Source organism: Strix uralensis, chromosome 1 (assembly GCF_047716275.1).
Source record: "Strix uralensis isolate ZFMK-TIS-50842 chromosome 1, bStrUra1, whole genome shotgun sequence".
NCBI classification, from domain to species: domain Eukaryota; kingdom Metazoa; phylum Chordata; class Aves; order Strigiformes; family Strigidae; genus Strix; species Strix uralensis.
The window spans coordinates 47,842,017-47,866,004 of record NC_133972.1 but is presented as its reverse complement, the minus strand read 5'-3'; the positions used below and the strand labels follow the sequence as shown (position 1 = coordinate 47,866,004).

At 35.2% G+C, this 23,988-nt stretch overlaps 1 protein-coding gene across 6 annotated transcripts in view; it reads right to left on the bottom strand.

Annotated features, from left to right (window-relative positions):
* Positions 1 to 23,988, bottom strand: part of ABCB1 (ATP binding cassette subfamily B member 1) — a 61,520-nt gene that overhangs the window by 12,042 nt on the left and 25,490 nt on the right. For 4 of the 6 annotated variants that reach the window (XM_074864939.1, XM_074864933.1, XM_074864946.1 and 1 more), the window contains 14 exons: positions 23,134 to 23,258; positions 22,204 to 22,375; positions 20,464 to 20,577; positions 19,345 to 19,455; positions 16,471 to 16,596; positions 16,080 to 16,283; positions 15,516 to 15,686; positions 13,031 to 13,192; positions 11,275 to 11,457; positions 10,322 to 10,468; positions 9,903 to 10,007; positions 7,869 to 7,946; positions 6,219 to 6,302; positions 5,032 to 5,235 (listed from right to left, as the gene is read on the bottom strand). In XM_074864939.1, coding sequence (XP_074721040.1) covers positions 5,032 to 5,235; positions 6,219 to 6,302; positions 7,869 to 7,946; positions 9,903 to 10,007; positions 10,322 to 10,468; positions 11,275 to 11,457; positions 13,031 to 13,192; positions 15,516 to 15,686; positions 16,080 to 16,283; positions 16,471 to 16,596; positions 19,345 to 19,455; positions 20,464 to 20,577; positions 22,204 to 22,375; positions 23,134 to 23,258 — 1,986 coding nt within the window. Of the gene's footprint in view, positions 1 to 4,470; positions 4,606 to 5,031; positions 5,236 to 6,218; positions 6,303 to 7,868; positions 7,947 to 9,902; positions 10,008 to 10,321; positions 10,469 to 11,274; positions 11,458 to 13,030; positions 13,193 to 15,515; positions 15,687 to 16,079; positions 16,284 to 16,470; positions 16,597 to 19,344; positions 19,456 to 20,463; positions 20,578 to 22,203; positions 22,376 to 23,133; positions 23,259 to 23,988 lie in introns of those variants that run through there. The other 2 variants (XM_074864966.1, XM_074864962.1) reach the window with 2 other exon arrangements.

Below are 23,988 nucleotides of genomic sequence, written 5' to 3'. Positions count from 1 at the left end.
AAAATGACCAGGTTACTTATGTGCCTAGAGCCTAACTTAGATCTCAGCAGTAAATATTTGATCTGACTAATAATACCTTCTTTAAGCTTGCAGACTTTTTTAGACTTAAGTCATTTGCATGCACAAAAGTACCTAGCAATATTTGAAGTCAGTAGATGTATGCCTACACGGGAGAAACTGATTCAAGGCTTTTATGTAGTCTGTTAAGTCTATGTAGGTGCCCATAAAGTCTTCCTCAATGACCACACAGTGAGGCTAGGAGCCTGTATGGCCAATTCAGTCCATATGCATGTAGAAGAGGATGATGCTTAGAAATGGCCAACAGAAGACTCCTGGAACAATCACATCTCTTTAGACACCGGAACTAGCGATACATTCCTCTATTCAACTCTGGTTGAAACACTGGGCTTGAGTGCATGACCTACACATTGCCCCCAGTGCAGTGTGTGGTATGTTAGGTATTCCAGCTGGCCTCAACTGCTGTTGTTCTGGCAGGGCAGGGATTCCCATGTGTACTGTATTATACCTGACAATTCCATAGGGATAGATGTTTTCAAATTCCTAATGCATCTCAAATAGTATTAAACACCTATATCTAGGCTCTATTCAGTTGCTAACCAGTCTTATTTCTAAGGATGGGTATTTAGCAGGACAGCTCACTTATGAAAATAGATACTGTACAAATGCACAATAATAAGTCCATTTATAAGTCAGAGAACAGTATGTACAAGAAAGTATACTTTAGCAGGAAATGGATATGGACAATGCCAACAGTAATGTAGCTAGACTTCTGTAGAACTTGTCTACAGAAGACCCTCAAGGCTTTATGATATTTTGCTGAAATATACTTTTCATGCTTTATGATTTTAGTCTAAGAAAGACCATAAAGCATGGTCAAGGGAAAACATAACCAAAGGAAAGTATATCAAGATTCACCTTAATAACCAGAACTGGCCCTGGGGTACAAGATCACAGTACTGTAGATAACTCATGGTATAAATCTGAAGCTAATCATTAGATGGTGTCTGCCCAGAGAAAGGTGAGAAAACAGGTATATCTGCTTGCATATTTATGTTCAAGCAAATTTAGATTATAAAAGAAGGGCTTTACATAGTGATGGTGTTTTTTCAGCACTGTTTCTATTTGTTCTTGGGTTTTCCCTACAGGTGTGGTGAGGCCACTGATTCTTTGCATCTAAACATTTGAAGCTGGGGAGAGGAGAGGTGGTTTTTTTCACAAGAGACTGACGATGTTTTTTAACATCCTAAAACTTATAAAAGTTCAATCTTAACATCATTTTATATTTTAATTTTAGAAAGCATAGACTAGATATGCATATATTTTACATAATATTGTTACTGCGTTTGGGGTATTACATGGCTCATATTTTCCATAAAGCTCTGAGAAACAGTGCTTTGGAACACTGTGCTTCTCTGGACCTAGTTCCTTGAACTCCCTGTTTCCAGCTCGTGTCTAGTAGTCAGCAAAGTCCCTGTTCTGCACAAAGATTTCTGAACTGAGCACTTTCACAAAAAGCAGGAGAGAAGCTTCAGGGTTCATGAAAAGTACATGGGCACTTTTAATTAAGTTATTGTACTACAACAGGCCTGTCAGTGTCCCTTCAGTGCCTGGTAAAATCATGGAGAAGTTTATTCTGGGAGTTATTGAAAAACCTCGAGAGGAAATGCAGTCATTGGTCATTGCCAGCAGAGGTTCACAAGGGGAAAGTCCTGCTTAACTAACTTAATTTCCTTTTATGACAAGGTCACCTGCCTAGTTGACCAAGGGAAACCAGTATACGTGTGGTTTTTTATTTTAGCAAAGATTTTGACACTGTCTCTTGCACTACCCTTCTGGACAAAATGTCCAACATACACCTAGACAAGGTCATAATATGTTGGGTGAATAATTGACTGGCAGGTAGGGCTCAAAGTGTTACAGTAGATGGATCTACATTCAGGCTGGTGGCCAGTTACTAGTGGGGTTCCACAGGGCTCAGTTTTAGGGCCAGTACTCTTTAATGTTTTTATAAATGATCTGGATGCAGGAGTTGAACGTACACTAAGTAAATTTGGCGATGATGCTAAATTAGGAGGAGCTGTGGACTCCCTTGAGGGTAGAAAGGCCTTACAGAGAGATCTGGATAGACTAGAGAGCTGGGCAATCACCAGTCATATGAAATTTAAGAAGAACAAGAGCCAGATTCTGCACCTGGGAGAGAGTAATCCTGGTTATACATACAGATTAGGCGATAAGAGTCTGGAAAGCAGCCCCACAAAAAGAGATCTGGAGGTTTGGGTTGATGGCAAGTCAATTGTGTGCCCTGGCAGCCAAAAGGGCCAATCATGTCCTGGAGTGCATCAAGCACAGCATAGCTAGGTGGTTGAAGGAGGTGATTGTCCCACTCTACACTGCACTGCTGTGGCCCCACCTTGAGTACTGTGTGCAGTTTTGGGCACCTCAATATAAGAAGGACATTGAAATATTAGAGTGTGTCCAGAGGAGGGTGACCAAGATGGTCTTGAGGGCAGGATTATGAGGAGCAACTAAGGTCACTTGGCTTGTTCAGCTTAGAGAAGAGAAGGCTGAGGGGTGACCTCATCACAGTCTACAACTTCCTCAAGGGGTACAGCAGAGGTGCAGCTGCTGATCTCCTCTCTCTTGTGACCAAGCGACAGGACAAGAGGAAATGGAAAGAAGCTGCGTCAGGGGAAGTTCAGATCGGAGATTAGGGAAAGATTTTTCAGAAAGGGTGGCTGGTCACTGGAACAGGCTCCTCAGGGAGATGGTCAAGGCACCAAGCCTGGCAGAATTCAAGCAGTGTCTAGACAACATGCTTAGTTATATGGATTAGTTTCAGGTAGTCGTGCGAGAAGCAGCGAGTTGGACTCCATGATCCTTATGGGTACCTTCCAATGCAAGTAATTCTATGATTTTGATTCTGTGAACAGAATGAAATTCTGTTCTGAAAAGTGTTTCTGTATATTATGTCTTTATAGGACACTAGAGTGATGGCAATTCACCATACAGTTCAAATGCCTACAGTTTAAAACAGAAAATAACTTCCATACCCCACTATGTTTATCTATTTTTATCTAAGTTATCTAAACCATAGACCTGAAAACACTTCTCTTCATCAACTGTTACCAAAGATTTTTAAACTGTAGTACTGTTATCTTTGTTCTAAAATATAGGGATATAATTATCTTCTAGCCTCAGTAATGCTTGTGCCACTGTTTGAAAATTTACACATTATTGACTAATTCATTGATTTGAACGTCATACACAATGTTAATGATAACAAAGACACTAAATAGATTTTATTCTTCTTAGTTACATTGTCTCACCAATACTCAAAGGAGTAGTCATCTTCTTTTGTCAGAAACATAAGTTCAGCAACCCTTTGCAGAAGGCAAATTTTCCAGGTAGAACCCCATTTTCACTGAAGAAAACTGATTTTTAAAAAATTGGTAATTGAATAAAATACCTGTAGTCTAGTGCTTTCTTAGGTGGCCTTGAAAGGGGAAACTCATATATTGCTAAGAAAAGAAAGTATTTTCTCAAGCTTTTAAAAAAAAATCATAAATTTTTGTAACACCTGTGCTAATTCTTCACAATCTGATGCATTAAGAAAGTCTCTAGTGCCTATTCCAAGAATTTTTAACTTTTTTTCTGTTATATCTTACAGCAAAACAATATGAAATAAATGTTCAACCATTAGAAAGAAGAAGCAGAAGAAATGTAGTCAGTTGAAAGGAAAGGAAATGCGTCCTTTGGCTTGTACAAAAAAGCCCACGGAAAGATCATTATGCACAATTTCCTGTGGACTTGGAGGGACAAAAATGTTTTCCAGCAACTTTATCTACAAACATGATGGAAGGAAATAAAACCTATTTAGTAAATAAGAGTTACTGGGGTGTGGGGTAGATAACAGATCCAGATTAAGACAACTGAATTTAGGTGTCTAAACTACAAGTGTAGTCAGCAGAACTAGAAAGCAATTCAGCTGCTTAGGCATTATGTGCCTACTTAGTCTCTTTTTCCAGGAGTGGAGCGGGAAGGACTCTAACTCAGTTGCCCACATCCAGGTAGCTTGTGCTATTGGAGATGCTCTAGGGTACTCAAAACATTTGGGTAAGGCACAGCAGATACGACACAGAACATAGAGTAGACCCATACTCTTCTTAAATGACAGCTGGAGGCCACCCAGATGCTATGGCATCTCCAGTAACTATAAGGGGACATTAGACTGCTAGCACATATGCCGATACATACATTTAAACACCAAATCTCAAGATTAATACCATTCCTTATGCACATGGCCTTACATAAATTGTTCTTTTCTCAACAACTTTTAAAAACAGTAGGACATAGGAAGGGATTTTAGAAAAGTTTTACCTTGAAGAAAGCAATATCTGGGAAGTGATGAAATAGTTGTTCTGTCCCAAAAGGATTTTTGGAATGAAGTGACATTAAATGCCTTTATCTAATTTCTTAAACAAGAGTCTAGCCTTCTTGCTTTTCAGTTCTCATCTTTTTCTTCCACTCAAGAAATAAAGGAATGGCAAATAGACTCAGAAACCAGTGGATATATACCTATTATCCCTGCAAATATTAATAAGATGAAAGAGAAAAAAAAGAGCAGTATAATATATGTAAGATAGATGGCAGACCAAAAAGGGATGACAGAAAAGAAAAAAAGAGAATGTCAAAATTAAAAGGTTTGCAAAATAAGGAAAATAGAGATGATCAGAACAGGGAGAAAAGAATGTGCCTGAATAGTGCTTAGCACATTCCAGGGTTTATCAATTATAAAAAATAAATATTTGTTAATAACAGAAGTCTTCAATTATTATTGAAGAAGTGTTATGCTCTGTAGGTGTATTAGTGTAACTACATAGAGTCTGGCTGTCTCTGGAAGTTACATATTATGATATGTTCTGTATTTGGAAGTAATACATCCATCAACAAAGCTTTGGTAAACGTGACTGTATACATTACACAGAAATAGATACAATTCTCTAGACCCACCTTTCCTGCAGCTTCCAGCTCTTCTTTATCTTTTTTAGCATGCCCAGCCAACATCTTCATTTCAATCATGCCTGCCACTGCAATGATTGGCACAACAGCTAAAAGTAGAAGTGTCAGCTGCCAGCCATAAATTAATGATATAATAATTCCAGTCCCCAGGTTAGCTATGTTTTGGGAAATTAATGCCAGTCTGACACCAGTTGCCTGGAGGAATTAAAAAGACATTTCTTGCTAAAGTAACTGCATCTTAAATAAGGCGAGCATTTTCATCTGTAATATTCCCGATTCTCAAAACACTGTTTAGAAAGTCTTAACTCAGTTTTTCTATTTTTCAAAATGGGAGTTTCTTAAAGATTTTGTAAAAAATTATTTATCACATTTAATTCTTCTGTCCCCATATTCTGACTACTTAAATTTGCACTGCAGTTTCTAAATTCTGCTCTTGAAGCTGAACAGACTTTAACCTTATCACATATTTACATTTACGCTAAAAATTAAAACCTGTCACATTTTGTAGATCATGCAGCTGGCTTTATAAGTCATCACACAGAGCCCAATGAAGAAAAAAAATTAAATGTTTAACTTCTACTATGGAAATAAAGCAAAAGATACTATAGGACTACTCCATTCAGGAAAAAAATCACATAACTTCATGTAGCAGTAAAAATTTACTTAAGCATACATGAATAATTACATTAAGTGCTCTTTAGCCTAATATTACAGACCCTTCAAAGTCCACAAATTACTTCTAAAGAATCTCCAAAAATAACAAGAAAAAAGGAAGTCTATTGCTACTATGTCTAATTTTTTTCATATAAGGAATCTGTACAATAAAAAAAATAGTAGGAGGTCATAAACTGAACAAATTTAGATGCATATCTTTAGGTAAATAAGATATCTCTAAACAGACTTCTTAGATAAAGAGATTCCCAATTAATTTGTGTAATAATGAAGATCACAATACAGCACAAAAGTGAAGTTAGAAAAAGGTTTACTTGGAAATTATTTTGTAAACTTATATTACCATCATTGTTATAAAACACATTAGTACATTCTATACCAGTTATCATTTCATAGTAAATTTTAGTTGTCAAAGTCAAGACTGTTATCCAACCAGTCATCTCAAGCTTCAACTTTACTACATAGTAAACCAAATATGAAAAATTCCAAACCAAAATTTTACTTACTCCTTTCACTTGTGAGGCATCATTAGCAAGTCTTGTAGTTAATGCTCCAGTGCTATTTTTAGAATTATCAAACCACCCCATGTCCTACAATAAGAAAACATTTTTCTTAGGACCATTTTTTTTGACATTTCATAAAAACTGCCAAGTAAAACTGAGGTCTACTTCATATAACTGAGCTCAGTGTCAGAAGATTGTATATGAGCCAGTGCATCAGTTCTGCATATTTAATTAAGTCTAATTTCTACATTGCACAATAAATATTTTTAGAAAAAAAGTGTATGTTTGTGGATGATCTGATGTGTACAGTGTCACTGCTGAGAAGGAAGGAGAGCAGCCTGACAGATTCCCAAACACAAAATTTATCCTCCTCCACCGTTGCTGAAACCGCATCTGCTTGGAGGAGATGACTCTTCAATCACACTCCTTCACAATTGCAAAACTGTTTGGGGATGAATTAAGTGTAAAGCATTTTCAAGGTAAAAACTCCCAATTCATTGCTTTGTTTCTCCACAGATTGAAGAGGCTTATTTTCACAGAATCACAGAATCATCTAGGTTGGAAAAGACCTTGAAGATCATCTAGTCCAACCATTACCCTAACACTGACCGTTCTCAACTACACAAACTATTTTGAAGCTATGAGACAAAAAAAAACACCCACCACACAAAATAAACTAGTCTACCTGATCAAAGTTAATTGTTGGGGTCAGGTACACAGCTTATAATTTATTCACCATGCGACTGAATATCTGATTTAAACTTTCACATGTGATATGCATTGAATGAAGACCTGGTGATGTAGTACAGTCATTTGTGACCTCAAGACTCAATTGTAAGCTTGAACTCTTTCATTAGGTTTTCAGTGGGGCTGATATATAAATCAAAGTTTTTCAGACTACAACAGCCTTCTGTCTGCATTGCGAATAGTCATGTTCACATGAATCAAATTCTGTGCCTACATGTAGCTTTATGTGTAAGACATAAACCCCCAGAAATATTATATTGTATATTTGAAAATCTAAAATACTGATCCAAAAATCATGCAAGATTAAGGCCAATTTAGATAACTACATGAATTACTTAAAAACACTATGAAATATTTTTATTTTAATTCTCTGATAGTTTAGATTCAAGTATACAATTTTACTATTGTATTAACAAACAACAAATATAGATTTGAGAATTCTTTCAAAGAGACCTTCAAGAAATAAATAAAAATATATCTGTACGTATTACAACTTAAATCAGATATTTGTAGAGTTACAATGTAAGCTGCATTGCATTTTTTTTAGGAGAGAAAGGGCACCAAGAAAGCAAAGCAGGCAAATGAACACTTAAAGGTATACTGTTGGTGCACATCAACTTGTCAGACCATAGTAACTTGGGTGTAAATCTAAGTCCTTGCAAGAAGTACATAAAAAGCTCTTGTACTTGTATTGATTTAAGACTCTCCCTCTAAGGATACTTTGCTTAACCACATGTAACTAACCAAACTGGTTGCTATACTGATTTAAAGAATATTCTCTGTAGACCACGCATAATATAATAGAATAATGTAGAATACAGTTATTTTATGATATCTATACAACTAGTCCTTTTTAAAACCCTGGAAATCTTTGTTTATTACCTTTAATATATTTATTATCTTTACCTGTCTAAGCATTGCTTTAAATGCCATGAATCGAAGCCTCATTGTAAGAATTTCTCCAGCTTTGCCAAATGTGAAACCCTGTTTGAGAAAAGGTACAATGCTTAGCATACTATTATATTGTTTGTGTTTATTCAATAAATATTTTAGATACATTGTCTCTACAATGTCAAAGTATAAAATATTGCAGTCCTGAATGCACAAAGCAAATGTAAAAAAAAGTTTAATATTCATAAATTCTAGTAAGTTCACAGTACAGGCATTCAAATATTATTTCTCAAAAAAAAATATAGAGCATAGCAATATTTCCCAGCACTGCTTCACCAGCATGCTTCAAGGAAAAGATCACTAATCAATCCTTTGACTTAATTTTTACCTGAGTTGATCTAAGTCAGATATAAACAAGTGTCTTTTAGGCCATTCATTTTAAGTTAAAGACTTCACAAGGCAATTCGGGTTCATTGAAGTCAAATGCAAATTTCCCATTGACTCCAATGGAATGAAGATTTCTTCTCTGGGATCCTAACACAACCTGACATACCTATCAGCAGTAACACATAAGTGATATTTTATAATGACTTGAACACATTTTTAGCCAGATATAGGAATCAATATAACAAGTTACAAAAAGGAATATGCTGGTTAAAATTTTGGGAAGATACACTCTTCCTACATTTTAGTATGACATCAGCGTTTATAATTAGCTCGTTTAGCTCACTACCACCTTTATGTGATTACAAATATAAATTGCTTGGAATCTACATCTGTGAAATTAAATAGTCTTAAAATACAAGCCACAGATGCAACTGTGCTATGTGCTACTAAGAAAAATTATTATGGTATATTCCAATCAGCAAATATTTCTCAGGTAATTTTGATCATTCTATTTGCTGTGCTTCTATACTGTCAATAAATTTGCACAGATATGTGACTTAGAAAAAAAAACCCACAAAAGAACATCAGAGAATGGGCACTATATAAAGAGATTATAGAATGTTTTAAATTTTTTTCATTCTCACCAATCTGGGGGTGTTACATCTCAGTGAACACTTTCCATTCATATTTAAAACATTACAGGAACATTTATAAATTGAGCAAACCTGTCATGGCCATCTACAACTCAGTCTTCTATACTCAAGGCCTTCTTGCATGCATGTGCAACAAGACAATTCCATAAATAAACCAGGAGGTTTTTGCAAGAGATTGTTTATGCTGCTGTCCCAAGTGCACTTTATTATTTCACTGTGTAGGCTCATTTAATGGATAAAACTATACAAACATATTCAGAAATTATAAAGTAGACTATATATGAAAATATTTAAATGCCAAAGTTTGCACCTGTATGGTTACTACTTTTTTTTTTTTTTTTTTTTTTTTTTGTGGCACTGTTGTAGCAGTTAGATACATAGAAGAATCATGGTAAAATACTTTTTTTAAAAAAGTTGAGATGTCTATAGAGATCAGTGAGAGCAGGGGGTAAGGTATTACTGTTCATCCATTAGTATTTAAGCAGGAGAAGCTGAATATCAGCATGATGGGTGTTACTTGATAAACTGGGCCTGGAAATCTTTGGAAGGGTTCACATAAGGTAAGACTTGAATGGGGAAGGGGCTGGGGATTAAAAAATAGGACAGCTAAGGCAGGAGATTGGTATATTTGCAATTACTAACAGATTCAAATAGGAGGGCTTGAGAGTGAAAAGGGAGTGGTATAGTGTAAAGGCTGGAGGGGTTGACTGTTAGATGGCAATGGAAGAAAGAGTGAGAGAATCCCAAGTTTCATGCTGTGTTTGACTGCTGAAGAAGAGGAGAATTTCTGAAGTTAAGAGATCAGAATAGGTTGGATGGTCTCTAACACATGAGAAGCCCTAGGTCAAAAAAGATTCAATTCAGTACAAGGCACATCTAGAACCATAAATGCAAGTTCTGGTTTGAGTTGGAGACATGTATTAAGAAGACACAAATTTTTAATATATTTCAGATTTAGTTTCTTAAACATGATGAACAGTTATAATAAAGCTAAAATAAGAAAACATACCTGAAAAAAGAAAGTAAAAAAGGAAATGATCCCGAGTACTAAAAACAGCACTGAATATAAGTTGCTCTTTTCTCTTAAAATGGTCTTGTCAGTTTCTGAAAAAATCTATAAAATAATATTTAAAACAACATCTTTTTAATCAACTAATAATCTAAAATACTCCCATCTTTCTCAATAACTATGTTTGGAAGTTATTTGCATCCATATAAAATTTAAGCGTATGTTACAAATGATTATAACAAGGAAATTTCAGGTTGTAGCAAGATTTTTAGGATTTTGTAAATTTAACATAATTCTTCAGATTTCTTCAGCTTCATCCACTACTTGGCTTCATTACACAGTGACTGTTTAAGACCCAGTCTTATTAGAAATAAATTTTGTGGGCTTTATAGTTTTTTGCATATTTTATTCAAACTTACCCCTATAATTTCCGAAAATATGATTGAAAATGCGGGTTGTAAAGCTCCATTGATAATTGCACATAAAGTTCCTGTTACAAAGTATGGCCATTCAGTTTTGTTCAACTTCAGAATTTTCAGAAATGAAGCTGGAGGTAATTCTTCATCCTAAAAAATGGGAATTATGTTAGGACAAACATGTACGTATTTGGAGAAATACAGAGAAAAAGAGAGATTAATAGTCAGTTTCTTATTCCCAGAATCTACTCAGGGGAAGTAAAAATGTATACTTTTTAATAACATGAATAATTACCTGATGGCACATTTCTTTTTATTATTTTAATACAAGGAAGAAAGAGCTGTTAGATATCTACAGATATTGTAATAATATTTTAATTTATCTATATCATTTGCATTGATCAATACTCTTGGTATTGGTCAATGGTGACCGAACTATTCATTCTGAGCATATTGCTGTGTATAATCCATGACTAGATTAATTCAGGTAATTGTTCATTAAGCATTTTATAACAGCAAGGTATTTGCTGCAAATATGAATACAATCACATTTGTTGTATGCTTTGTTTGTAAGGTTTGTTGTAAGAGTTGTATGTCGGGCCAAATGTTCTGTTTCTGATCCAAAAATGAATGTTTAACTACGTTGGTATGGTATGCAAAGATATGTAAGTATATTTCTTTTATAGCAAATTGATTTTCAAGAATAAACTCATCCTTGTTATAGATTTTTAAAGTCCCATTTTATTTTTATAATTATTCATGGTGAGAATAAAAAAACAAGTTATGAATATTACCAGCCAAAGGCTATTTAGAATTAGAAAATTCTCATGTTTTTTTCACCCCTATCAAATGACTCCTTCTTCTTGTACCTCTCTAGAGCAGAAGAATTAATTTCATTTTAACATACTTTCTTGAAAGGAATCAAAGTTCACTAACAGCTCTACAAAGATACTTACAGGTGAACTCGTTTTCTCATCAGGATCATCATTTTGTGCTCCTGGCTTTTTCATGCTTCTCCGAGTTGATCGTCTTCTCAATCCTTTTGTTAAGGATTCTTCAAATTCTGGTTCAGATTCACTTTTTTTCACACTAAGTGCATTCTCATCTTTTTCTGATGATGGAACTTCAGCTTCTATTGCCTAAAAGAGGGAGGAACATGATGCTAAAATTAATTATGCATCTATTACTTTGAACTTTCAAAATTATGAGGTAATCTAAGTAAAAGTAACTTTGTTTCAGTGGAAATAGATATGGGAAAAACAATACATAATGCTATAAAGCAGATATGAAAATCTGTATCTCTATCTTCAGAGCTTGATTCATATATAAGGCTATCTCACCTCTCAAGAAAATATTTATACTAAGTGGAGGGGAGTGGAAGTATCTGTTCATTTTTTAAATGAATTGACTCCTAACGGAGTTTTAAATTTAGTCTAAACCATTTGTACTCATCTTGGGATCTTTTTGAACGAGTTCTCAGTGGATATACTGTTTATTCATGAAGTGAGAAAAAATCATTCCTCTTTAGTGCAGAACACTCTTAATGATTCTTGACTTTAAATGTAATAAGGAAGTTCAGATTCTGACTGAAAAATCTCAAAAAGAGATTCTGACTGAAAAATCTGAACAGTCTGGAAAAGAGCCTTAGTTTTGATGGTAGTTTTGCCAGTCTCTTTGACAGAATAAATAAATGTCTACCCACCACAGAGGTATTTAATAATAACCAGATTCAAAGTTGCCTTCAACTTGTATTTCTTTTTAACCAGAAAGTTTTTATTTCTTACTACTTTTTGTACTACTAATAAAAATAACTTTTTTTGCTTTCTTTCCATTTTTTGTAATTTTCTGCTATTTTTTATTTTCTTTCCATTTTATATTTCCTATTTTTTCCTATTATTACATTTGTTTGAATATAAAGTTACTTTGAATCTAAGGTGACCAAATGCATTCTCATAGTTACTTTATGAAGGATGTTTTAATTGGCCTCATTTACTCTTTTCAGTCTGACATACTGAGATAGCAGTTTCAGTTTCTTTAATGGGCATGGTGGTTGTGCAGTAAAACACCAGTGACACTGAAGGCTAGAGTGAAGCTCATCTATAACCCAAATATTGCATGGAACACTGGGAAGTATTGAAGTATTTTGTTCTTCACTTAATAACTAATACATTTCTGATATTTATATTAATTTCCAATCTCTTTGTTTCTGGCTACACAACTTTAAAAGTGTACATATTTTTGCACTCAGCATAGCTGGATTATTTTTCTTTTTCTCCTATTCCTTCACTTTTTTTTTTTTTTGAAAGAAATTCAGTATGAAGGATTATAACTAAACAGCTTAAAACATGCATGCTGTATTCCTCCGGTATCAGCTACTGTATTTTACCTTTTATCATAGACTAAGAAGAACCAATGGAATAGCAAACTACTGTAGTCAGCTGCTCTACATTAACTGCATAAAAGAAAAACATAAAATAATCTTTTAAATTTAAATCCTTAGAGGATTAAAAATGTACTATCCTGGGTTTAAATAGGTCTGGTATCAAAACTATCGGTCTTCTCTCTCAAATTACTGCTCTCCTTTCAAAATACATATTTTTTGCTGTTAAGAAAATATGCTGTAGGATTCCCCATACTACTGATAGCATATGATAACTATGGTCATGGAATACAGAAAAGAAAATCAGGCAACAGCTAGCGAGAAAAAAGTACCTGCATGTTAACCAGTTTGTAGTAGATTCCCTTTCTCTCAAGCAATTTAAAATGATTCCCCTGTTCTGTGATAACACCACCTTCAAACACAGCTATAAGATCTGCATTTCTGACTGTTGACAGTCGATGGGCTACTATAACCGTGGTGCGTCCTTCTCTTGCCTAGAAATAACAATATTTAACATGAGTATTTATAAGTATATTCAAAAATTGTTCATCATATTAGAAGCTGAATAAGACCTAAAGGAAACATTAAAATGATGCATGGAAAAATATAACTTTCAAAATAAGTTTTTTAAATGGACTTTAACGAGTACCTTAAAACAGAAATATAATCTTTAGCTTGAAAATTCATATTAGAGACAATCTTTCTTCTGTGGCACATAAAACCATCAAATTTTGATCACAAATATCTAAATGAAATTACAAATATTTAAGTTTTAGAATGTTACAATGTTACAAACCTTAAAATTTTAAAAATGCTGAAAGTTTTTATATTTAAGCCCATAATTGTTCATCAAGACGTTAAAATCTGTGAAGGATATTTTATACTCAGAAGCATTAGAAAATATTTCACACTGATGTTTTAAAAATGTCAGTGTTTTAACCTCTAAGTCATTGATAACTTCACTGAAAATAAAATTCTCTGCAATTTCTTGTGAAATACATTTCAACTAACTATCTATCTTTGGATATTTATAAGCCTATCACACACAATGTAACAAATGTCATAGCTTGCCATTTTAATTACCAGGCGGTATTTAAATGATCAAGCAATTTTTAGTTTAAATAATCAAAGTAATGATCCCAAACTGTGGAATTTTGTTGGAACCTGGATGGATTTCATCTTCAATGATGTTCCTCAATGGTCCATGCTGGGACCCATACTATTTAATATCTTCATCACTGACATAGACAAATGAGATTGAGTGCACACTCAGCAAGTCTGCAGATGACATCAAGCCGAGTGGTGCAGTTGATTCACTTGAGGGAAGTGATGGCATCCAGAGGGTGTTTGACAGGCTTGACAAGTGGGCCCATGTGAACCTCATGAAGTTCAACAAGGCCAAGTGCAAGGCCCTGCACCTGGGTCAGGGCAATCCTTCGCATCAATACAGACTGGGGGATGAATAGATTGAGAGCAGCCCTGCAGAGAAGGGCTTGGAAATACTGGTGGACGAAAAATCAGACATAAGTTGACAATGTGTGCTTGGACCCCAGAAAGCCAATCGTGTGCTGGGCTGCATAAAAAGAAGCATGGCCAGCAGGTTGAGGGATTCTCCCCCTCTACTCCGCTCTGGTGAGAGTCCATCTGGAGTACTGCATCCAGTTCTGGAGCACTCAGTACATGAAAGACATGGATCTGTTAGAGCAGGTCTTGAGCAGGGACACAAAAATGAACAGAGGGCTGAAAGAGCGCTCCTATGAAGAAAGCCTGAGAGAGTTGGGGTTGTTCAGCCTGGAGAAGAGAAGGCTCTAGTCAGACCTTATTGTAGCCTTTCAGTACTTAAAGGGGTCTTATAACATAGGTGGAGAGAGACTTTTTACAAGGGCCTGTAATGACAGGACAAGGGACAGTAGTTTTAAACTGAAGGAGGGTAGATTTAGATTGGATAGAAGGAAGAAATTTTTTATGATGAGGGTGGTGAGACACTGGAACAGGTTGCCCAGAAAAGTAGTGGATTCTCCATCCTTGGAAGTGTTCAAAGTCAGGTTGGACAGGGCTTTGGGCAACCTGATCTAGTGAAAGATACCCCTGCCCATGGAAGAGGGGTTTGACTAGATGATCTTTAAAAGTCTCTTCCAACCCAAACCATTCTATGATTCTATGAGTCCCTAGGTCTTCTGCAAAGGTTTATGAGGATCCGAGTTTATAAGATAATGTGACCAAGAAAAACTAAACAAATAACTTCTTTATTAAATGTATTTCCATTAATAATTCTCCTCAAAATGTCTTTCCTTATCCAACAGCAGCAAGAAACATTCAGAAAACCATATAGACTCCTGAGTGGCACCAGGTATCAGCTGTCCCTTAGTGAGACAGCTCGTCATTAAACCAAACAAGCACCTAGAAGTATTCATATTAACTGAAGCAAATGTCTCCCTGGAGTGTTCTCTGCCAAGTCACTGCTACAGTCATGACATGCTGGTAGAACTTACCTTGTCTGTCAGGCTTCAACACAAGTTAACTGAATAGGAGACTGACAACAATATGCATGTCAGTAAGACAGATGGTTGCAGGGAATGGTATTTACACCAAGAAAACGTTGATTTAAGCTTAATAATGCAGAAAATATAATTCCATCTTCTCACTTGAACCAAGATTCCTCTCTGCAATACCTGCAGGGTCTCAAAAATATTTGCCAAATCCAAGTTTACACTTTGTGTTTTAAGGGTCTCTATTTCTTGCAGCAATTTCAACAAATGTCTGGAAAAAAAGTAATTAGGCTCCTGCTTACCTGCTTCATTTTAGAACTCTACTGACCTTGTCCAGTGCCGCCTGCACAACTGATTCACTCTCAGTATCCAAAGCTGATGTTGCCTCATCAAGCAGAAGAATTTTAGGATTGCGAACCAGAGCTCGGGCAATTGCTATTCTTTGCTTCTGGCCTCCGCTCAGCTGTGCCCCTCTTTCTCCAACCACGGTTTCAAACTTCTACAAGACAACCACACACATTTCCACAACCCTCAGCAGCACAGTCCTTTCACCAAAGTAAGGCAGTGTAAAGAAAAGGCACGTTGGTGTCAGTGGCCCCGGCAGCACTTTTTCCTTCATCTAAAACACTACAGGACAAACACCCACTTGGATATACCCGCCTAATCATTTGTGTCCCTGGAATTCCAATAGCTCTCCAAAGGCTCATCAAGTCATGACCTAAAAATTTAAAATCCGCATTATTCTCAGAAGTTATGAAGAAGCTCTGCATAGCTCTGCCTACTCACAGCTCCAGGGATAGCTTCCTCTGTTTACGAGAATCCCTCCTAAGGGACTATTTGTCACAAGGAGCTTTAGGAGAAATTATTTCGGCAGGGCAGCTGGTTTGCTTACATTGGGTAGCTTCATGATGAAGTCATAAGCATTTGCTTCCTTGGTAGCTTTTTCAATCTCTTCCATGGTGACACCCTCACGGCCATAACGAATGTTTTCTGCAATAGTAGTAGCAAAGAGCACGGGCTCCTGATTCACTACACCAATGATCTCCCGCAGATATCTTATGTTTAAGGTCCTAATATCCTGCCCATCAATAGTAACCTAAACAAAAGGAAGCAGACAAAAACTGTTTACTAAGTGTTTTAGTCAAGGAACCTCTCTCCCCAGGTTGGCCCACGCCTTTTTAGGGGAGACTTTACCATGTCATTGGAACAAGGGCAGTGAGACCAGAACCAGACTTCCAACAACTGTGACACACAGAGCAGTCATCTCACTTGAGGTATCTTACCGTGCCTTCCTTGGGATCGTAAAACCTCTGGATGAGCTGAACAGTCGTACTTTTCCCACAGCCACTGCCACCAACCAGGGCCACTGTCTGGCCACAACTAACCTTGAGATTCAAGCCCTTTAGTATCTGTGCATATATGAAAGGTAAGAAAAACATAACAGTATGTAAAAATGTCAGTGTAAGTTTGAAGAAACTTTAAAGACTACAATAAAACATCCCTCATATTTATAGCAGACTCTGGTACAAAATAAAATTTTAAACATGTGAGTTTAAATTTTGGGTAACTAATGACTTCAGCTTAATTGTCTTCATATTTACATCACAAGTGGTTCAATATCAACGTATTATACAACACACTTTACAGTTACCCATATCATGAACCAGTTCATATGACTAATTAATAATAATATGGTTACTACCCATAACTAAAATATAATATACAAACAATACTGTGCAATATTTCTGTATTACGTTCCCTCATCTTTTTCTTTAACGCACCATGCAAACTACAGGAAAATTATTGTACAGTAAAAGTCAGAGTTAAAAGGGACAGAATATACATTGTTTTGGAGGGAAAGTCATTTTAGTAACCTTGAAGTATCCTTAAATTTTCCCCTTTTGTCTGGAATTGCTGGCGGGGCTTCTTTACAATGCTGACATTTCATTGCACAATATATAACTTTTTTGTACTAGTCAGCAAAAAACATAGCATTTCACAGCCATGGAAGATACAAAGTTTTGCCTTCCTTGGGACTCATACAGAGGGTAAATATAGCTCTTCAGTGTCATGTAATTGCTCTTTCATTCTATTTTCAGTAATATAACCTGTATTGGGCTGTGTAGTGGGGCTGGAGAACAGACACACAGTTAGAATGTCCATGCCATTTATATTTAATTATGACCACCTTAACCTGCTCACCTGAGTAGTAAGAAAATACAACAATAGGAAAAAAGGAATAAATGTTTCTACTTTACATGACAAAAGGGGTACAGGAGTGTGTACAGCTTTCACTACTTTCTACAACTTCCGTGGTTGGAAATGTATATTGAAATGGAGAAAAGCATATTTTTTGCTGATTAGTCTTCTAGAAGGACTAGGCTACAATGAACTATGCATACCTGAATGTCAGCATCTGTATCATGGCTAAGTGCATTTTTCCATTATAAATGTACAGCCATGCACCGATACGGTACTCTCCCAATGTACTTCCCAATACCTTGCAGCCCGGTGTCCTTGTAACCATCTCTTTCTCCCTAAATTTCTACCTTCAGCACTACTGCTGCCTCTTCACCCTTAGTACCAATATTTGTGTGCTTTACAAGTAAAATATGTATTAAGAACAAGATAAAATATAATAAAATATAATATAAATAAATATACATAAAATATAAAATAAAATATATATTAGGAACAAGAGTCATAGAAAAATCATAACTTTTATTATGTCTTATTTTGCTATAATATTTTTAGATCAAAATGAGAAGTCCAACATAAGTAATAATAGTTGAAAATTTATGAAGCAGCCTCATTTAATCTTCTGGTCATAAGGCTATAGATAATTTAGTCTTTGTATAGACTGTATAGACTTTGTATAGAACAACTCAAACAAATATAATGTAAATAAAGTAGCAAATAGAATTTGGTCTAAAACCTGTGGATTACCACTGCTTTCAATGGATTACTGATCAGAACCTTTTTTCTATACCAAAATTAAATCCATAATTCAATCCATTTAGGCTGTTTCTAACTTAAAGCAAACAGAGAAGAGAGAGTAAGGACAGCAAATAAATCAGTCTAGTGAGATAGGAAGTAACTTGCAGTCTTTATCATGCTTGTCAGTTACTTTGATGCACTCAATCCCGTTGAAAAGAAGAGTTAACTTGAAAGTCAGGTAGATTAAATTTAGGCAGAAATAAACTACCCTGAGTTATTTGACTGCCTCATTTTTCTCTTTACTATAATTTATGAAATGTTAAATGTTTGGTGTAGCCTTAGCTTCCTACAATTATTATCTCTGAAACTATGGGGGAGAAATCTCTATTCATATCATACCTGTATAAACTTATAAAATAATCCACTGAGATCAATAGTTGTCTTTTTATTTATATTTCTATATGCAGAAATACCAAGCACATTCACTTCATTGATTTTCTTGATAGAAGGAAAAGCCGAAATATTTAACATATTTATTAGTAAAAATGGCTTAAAATAAAGCTCTGTGTCTTTCCTTTCTGCTTATCAAAAGTAAGAAAGATCCCTTTATCAAGGTCAATGATTTTCCTTCAAGGTAGGGAAGGAAATCGTTACATAGTGCAAAGACACTCTTCATGAAAATATTTTCAGAAATCATTCAAATGTCTTCCACCTTCACTGCATTAAGACTGGATTTATGGCAGTGCTTTAAAAAGCAAATTTTTTCTTTGTCTAGACAGAAAAATACAGACTCTGATCTCTATTCCATATATAACAAGTCCTTGATGGATCTGCTTTCTTTAACTCTTTGACATATGTTGTCTTAACGGCTGCATTGCAGGTACTCTTGAAACGCACTATCTCATTATTGTTATTATACAAAAACTCTTGGTTTAGAAGCATAAATTTAGATTCTGATAGCAATAAATCTTTAAGTTTTATTGCCTAGTCACACTGACTATAACTTTAGACAGAAAATTATTTAGAAAACTTAACATGTTTAGCCAAGGTGTAAATAATTCTAGCTAAAATCACTGTGGTGGCAAGGTAGCTTTATATAAATCAGAGAAACAACTTAGAATTGTTATATTTTCAACAAAATTTTATTTATTTGACTTTTTTCCCCTAACAAATGATCCACATGTTTAACTGTAATATATATAAAGTTTCATTTACAGTACCTCAATATCTGGTCTGGATGGATAATTGAAGTATACATTTTGGAATTCCAAGTTCCCTTTAATGTGCTGTGGTTTGTAACCTGCCTCTGAATAATTGTCAATTTGAGGTTCCTGTGCAAAACAAAATAATTAAAAAAAAAAAAAACCCACAACTTATTTCTTAATGATTCTTTTCATAAAGAAGTCCTAGAGTGCACCATTATTCTGCAGAGATACTAAATGTAATTTTAAAGAAATTTAGGTGAGATTTCTGAAATGTAAATTGCATATTTTGTTGCCTCATTACTACATTGATGATCTGCTCATGCAAGAACACTTTTATAATTTCTTCATTTAAGCTTTTGTGTGAATTTAGTACATCATCTTTAAGACTGCACCCATAGCTCAATGAATTTGAGATTCATTTCACTACCTGATGATTAACCTGAACAGATCATCGCTAATGAGCTGTTCATACGCTGTTCATTTATAGCTTTGCCCTTTCTGCTGAAACTATTTGTGTGAGAAAGAACCGATCCACTGACCGTTAAGCAGAAACAGAGTTCTTAATTATCGCTGGTTTTGTTTCCATCCAGGGTGGGGCTAGAACTTGAAGCATGTCTTAATAATACAAAACATGCAGTTGCATTTCATAGAGCTTTGTTAGCTAGTAAAATCACAGCTTCCCTGATTTCAGACTCTCTTGGTGGTTGAAGTACATATCCAGGTTACCAGGTTGTGTTTTATTGGTTTGCCAACAGGCATGCTACTGGTGGTGTCACTGATATCTTGACACCTATGTTCATGTACCTACATCAGCTGTAATCACATATCTATATAGCACCATAGATGTGCCCTTCATGATAAAAACATTAGAGGATATCTCCAACACCAAGTGATTCAGAGATCCAGCCTACTTTTACTTTTGAAGTAACAACTTCAAAACTTTTCATAACTTTTGACTAACAACTCTAGAAGACAAAGAGAAACTGACTAATAATTATACATTCTATCTGCTTTTATGTTTATATTTCTGCTTATTTACACACTTTTACTAATTTCATATCCATAAATAGTGCCTGCACTTTAAAAAGAAGGGTCTCTCAATCTTGAAATGAGAGTGAGGGCAAAGATACTCACATTGTCTATAATATTAAAGATTGTATAGGCAGCTCCTCTTGCACTAGCAAATGCTTCTATGCTTGGAGCAGTCTGTCCAATACTGAAAGCTCCAATCAATACAGAGAAAAAGACCTGAAAGAAATGTATGTGGTGACATATATCAATTCTTATTTAAGCAGAGAACTACATTTATTTATTTACATTAGATATCTTTGGGTCAGGAGGCTCCATGCCTGTTAACAGAAGTTTAAGGAACCTAGAATTAAAGAAAAAATGAAAGGGTTTCTTCAACAGAGAATAACATTAAGAAAACTGAATCGATGCACAATGTGAACGTTGCAATCATAATGATAAGAAGTGAAAAAGTGACTGAGACCTGCAAAATTTATGCCAAAAAATGCATAATTACACCTGATGTTTCAGAATTTATTGTACTAATTTGTTCTTTGGCAAAAGATGTCCCAAAGACCAGGAAGTATATTGCATATCTTCCCATGGAACAAAGATGGTTATGCAAAGCATTATCATTCTGCTTTAAAAGGGACAGTGAAATAGAAGTGTACAAATCCACCTTCTCCATCACAAAGTAATAAAGAGTCCCTCTGCTGGAATGAAAGAGAGTGAGTGCAAGCAAACATGAAAAAACAGAGAAAGAAAAAATATATTATTTTCTTAGAGAAGCACAGTTTATTGCTTTCAGCTAGTATCAAAACAAAAGTAATAAAACCACACTGCTCAGAGATCGTAATAACAGCCATAGTACATCAGAGCAAAGGTCCATCACACCCATCCTCTTTTCTCCAACACTGGTCATTCACAGATGTGTTACCTAATAAGGCAACACGCTTCCATTCATGTTATGAAAACTCCTTTCCAATGAACTACAAAACAGACAACAGAATTTGTCAATACTTTGAACTGAAAAAATTACACACAAGGGAGACAACCTCACTGAAACGTTCTGTATGCCAGTTTGCCTTTAAAAAAAAAAAGGTAGGTTCAAAAGATCCAATAACACATATCAGCCATTTTCCGCAGACTTCATAAGTAAAACAAACCATGCAGTTTAAAAGAGATAAATATATACATATGATCTCTTGGTTGGGTTTCATCATGGTCAACACAGTTATTCTTCTTACCATATTTGTTTAATATCTCTTACAAAATTAGACTGGTTGCCCCATCAAGAGAAGAATTTAAGTTATGACTTATGAGTTATGGTTTTCTTCCTTTGGTTAGATGGTGACATATTTGCTGGGCACAAGTATATTTTTCTCCCCCTTGATTTCTAAAAATACTGAGAAGTGATTTGAAGCTTTTATGGTGCAAAATATAAGAAAAGTATCAATAAAATGATCTACTTAGACCACACAACAGCTAAAAATAGAAGTATTTGCTTCCGCATCCTGAAAATACATTCATCCTTACAAATCTGAAAACAAATAGCAACTAGGAAGGGGACTCTACTTCAGTTTTTGACTGAACTATTTCTATATCAGTCTGATCTTATGTAAGTCAGAAAAGATGTAGAAGCAGTTGAAAAATATGTTTTATTTGACTTGACGTAGATACTGAGATACTATAGAAAAAACACATAGACTTTTGTGGTGAGAATCTTTTTGTTAAGAAGAAGAGATGCTATTTTGCTGATTTTGGCACATAATTCTTATTAAACTCAAATAAATTCCCAATATACACTTTAATGTATTTTCTTTAGTATTTCTTACTATTATTGGGAATTTACTCATTAATACTTACTGTAAGAACATTGCCAATAGTGTAATCATCAGTTAAGACCAAGGTGGTTCCATACCAGAAGGCTAGTGCATATGATGCATATATCAGTAAGAAAGCAGCACCCATAGAAATATTAGCTGTAATAGCCTTTTTTATTCCAATCCGTTTAGCATCTTCTAAATTTTTATGGTATCTGGAAGAAAAATAGAAATAGACGTGTACCATGGCACACAGCACCAAAAATTCTGTGGATGAGTTAGAAAAAGAACATTGTACTCACAAAGTACAACAAGATATATAAAATATATAGCCCTAAGACTGTACAAAGGTAAGCCTGGTAGTCAGGCACGGAGACTTTAAGGTAACTCCTAAAAAGGCCAACATCAGTCAACCTGGTATATAGAAAAAAAAGGGCATTGCAGTTCAGGGACTGGCATTCAGGTTCCTTAAATAACCTGCAGGTCAGTGAACTTTGATCATGAACCATTCATGAGTTTTGAGGCTATAATCATTAGCTTAAGATAAAAGGTTAAAATATATCACAAGAACGATGTTTTACAGTACGGTGGAAACAGAGATATTGTTTATTAGTATCTTCACAACTACTGAGTAATCAGATTACCAAGGATACCATCATCTCTTCTCATGGCAGGGCCTTTTTTTTTGTCTAAAGCTCTCAGTGTGTGATGTTTAAGGTAGTTTGTACACTTTCTAGAGCAGAGACAATATATCAATATATTTTGTCATTTTCTAGAAGAATAACTAATTTGTCTTTCAACATGTAGTGAAACATAATAGCCTGAAACAGACAATTCCCCACTACCTAAAAATGCAGGAAGCATATGACTTACTTGTTTTGACAGACTTTCAACAGCAAAGATACAAGAAAATTTGAAACCATCTGAAGTGAGTACTGTAAAATCAGCTGATAAAAGCAAATATTGCTCTTACCTTTTAATTTCTTTTTCCTGTCCTCCAAAAGCTATTACAGTACGAATTGCTGCCAGAACTTCCTCTGCAACAGCACCTGCTTTTGCATATGCAGCTTGTTCTTTGTCAGTGAAAGCAGAGAGAACCTAATACAGGATCAAATATTTTGACTTAAGAAAAACAGAATGAGCTCAATCACTTCATAATGGCTTTTATGAGTTACTTTATTCCAATATGAAGCCTTTTGATTATATTATGTATGAGCGCAAATGCTCAATATCAAAATCCTTAAGTAGATTATGAATTCAATCAAATAATTCAATATTACCCGTTCTCCACAACTAAGGGCTGGATTTTCCACTCTGCTTTCACTCAGTGCAGGAGATTAGATGACTACTTATACTGACATGATGTGGTTCTCCCCAGGCGGATCTCCTCAGCTCATTCTCATGTCTGGCTACTTTGGCGAAAGGGCTCTATAGCTTACATTAATCAACCACAGACAATGAAGACTCTTAGCCAGTAGACATATGTAGCACATGCTTCTCTACTCCTCACTTTTCTGCAATATACTCACTCAAGACAGTGAAGGCTTATAGGATCTTTGAAATGTAGGGGAAAAAAATACTATAAAGATCTGAAGGTTTCAAAACTACCAATGTAAGTCACTCCAATCACATGGTAATTTAGTACTTCTCTCACCTAAGTCTGTCCAAAATTTCTTACCTAAGCTGTTAACAACTCTGAAAAGAACCTCTGCATCTGAGACTAAGGCATGGTCTAATTTATTCACTTATTTTTCAGGAGGTGCAATTATTCCTTTCAACAGAACAAATACTCATGTAGGTGAAGTTTAATAGTTACAGATGTGGATTC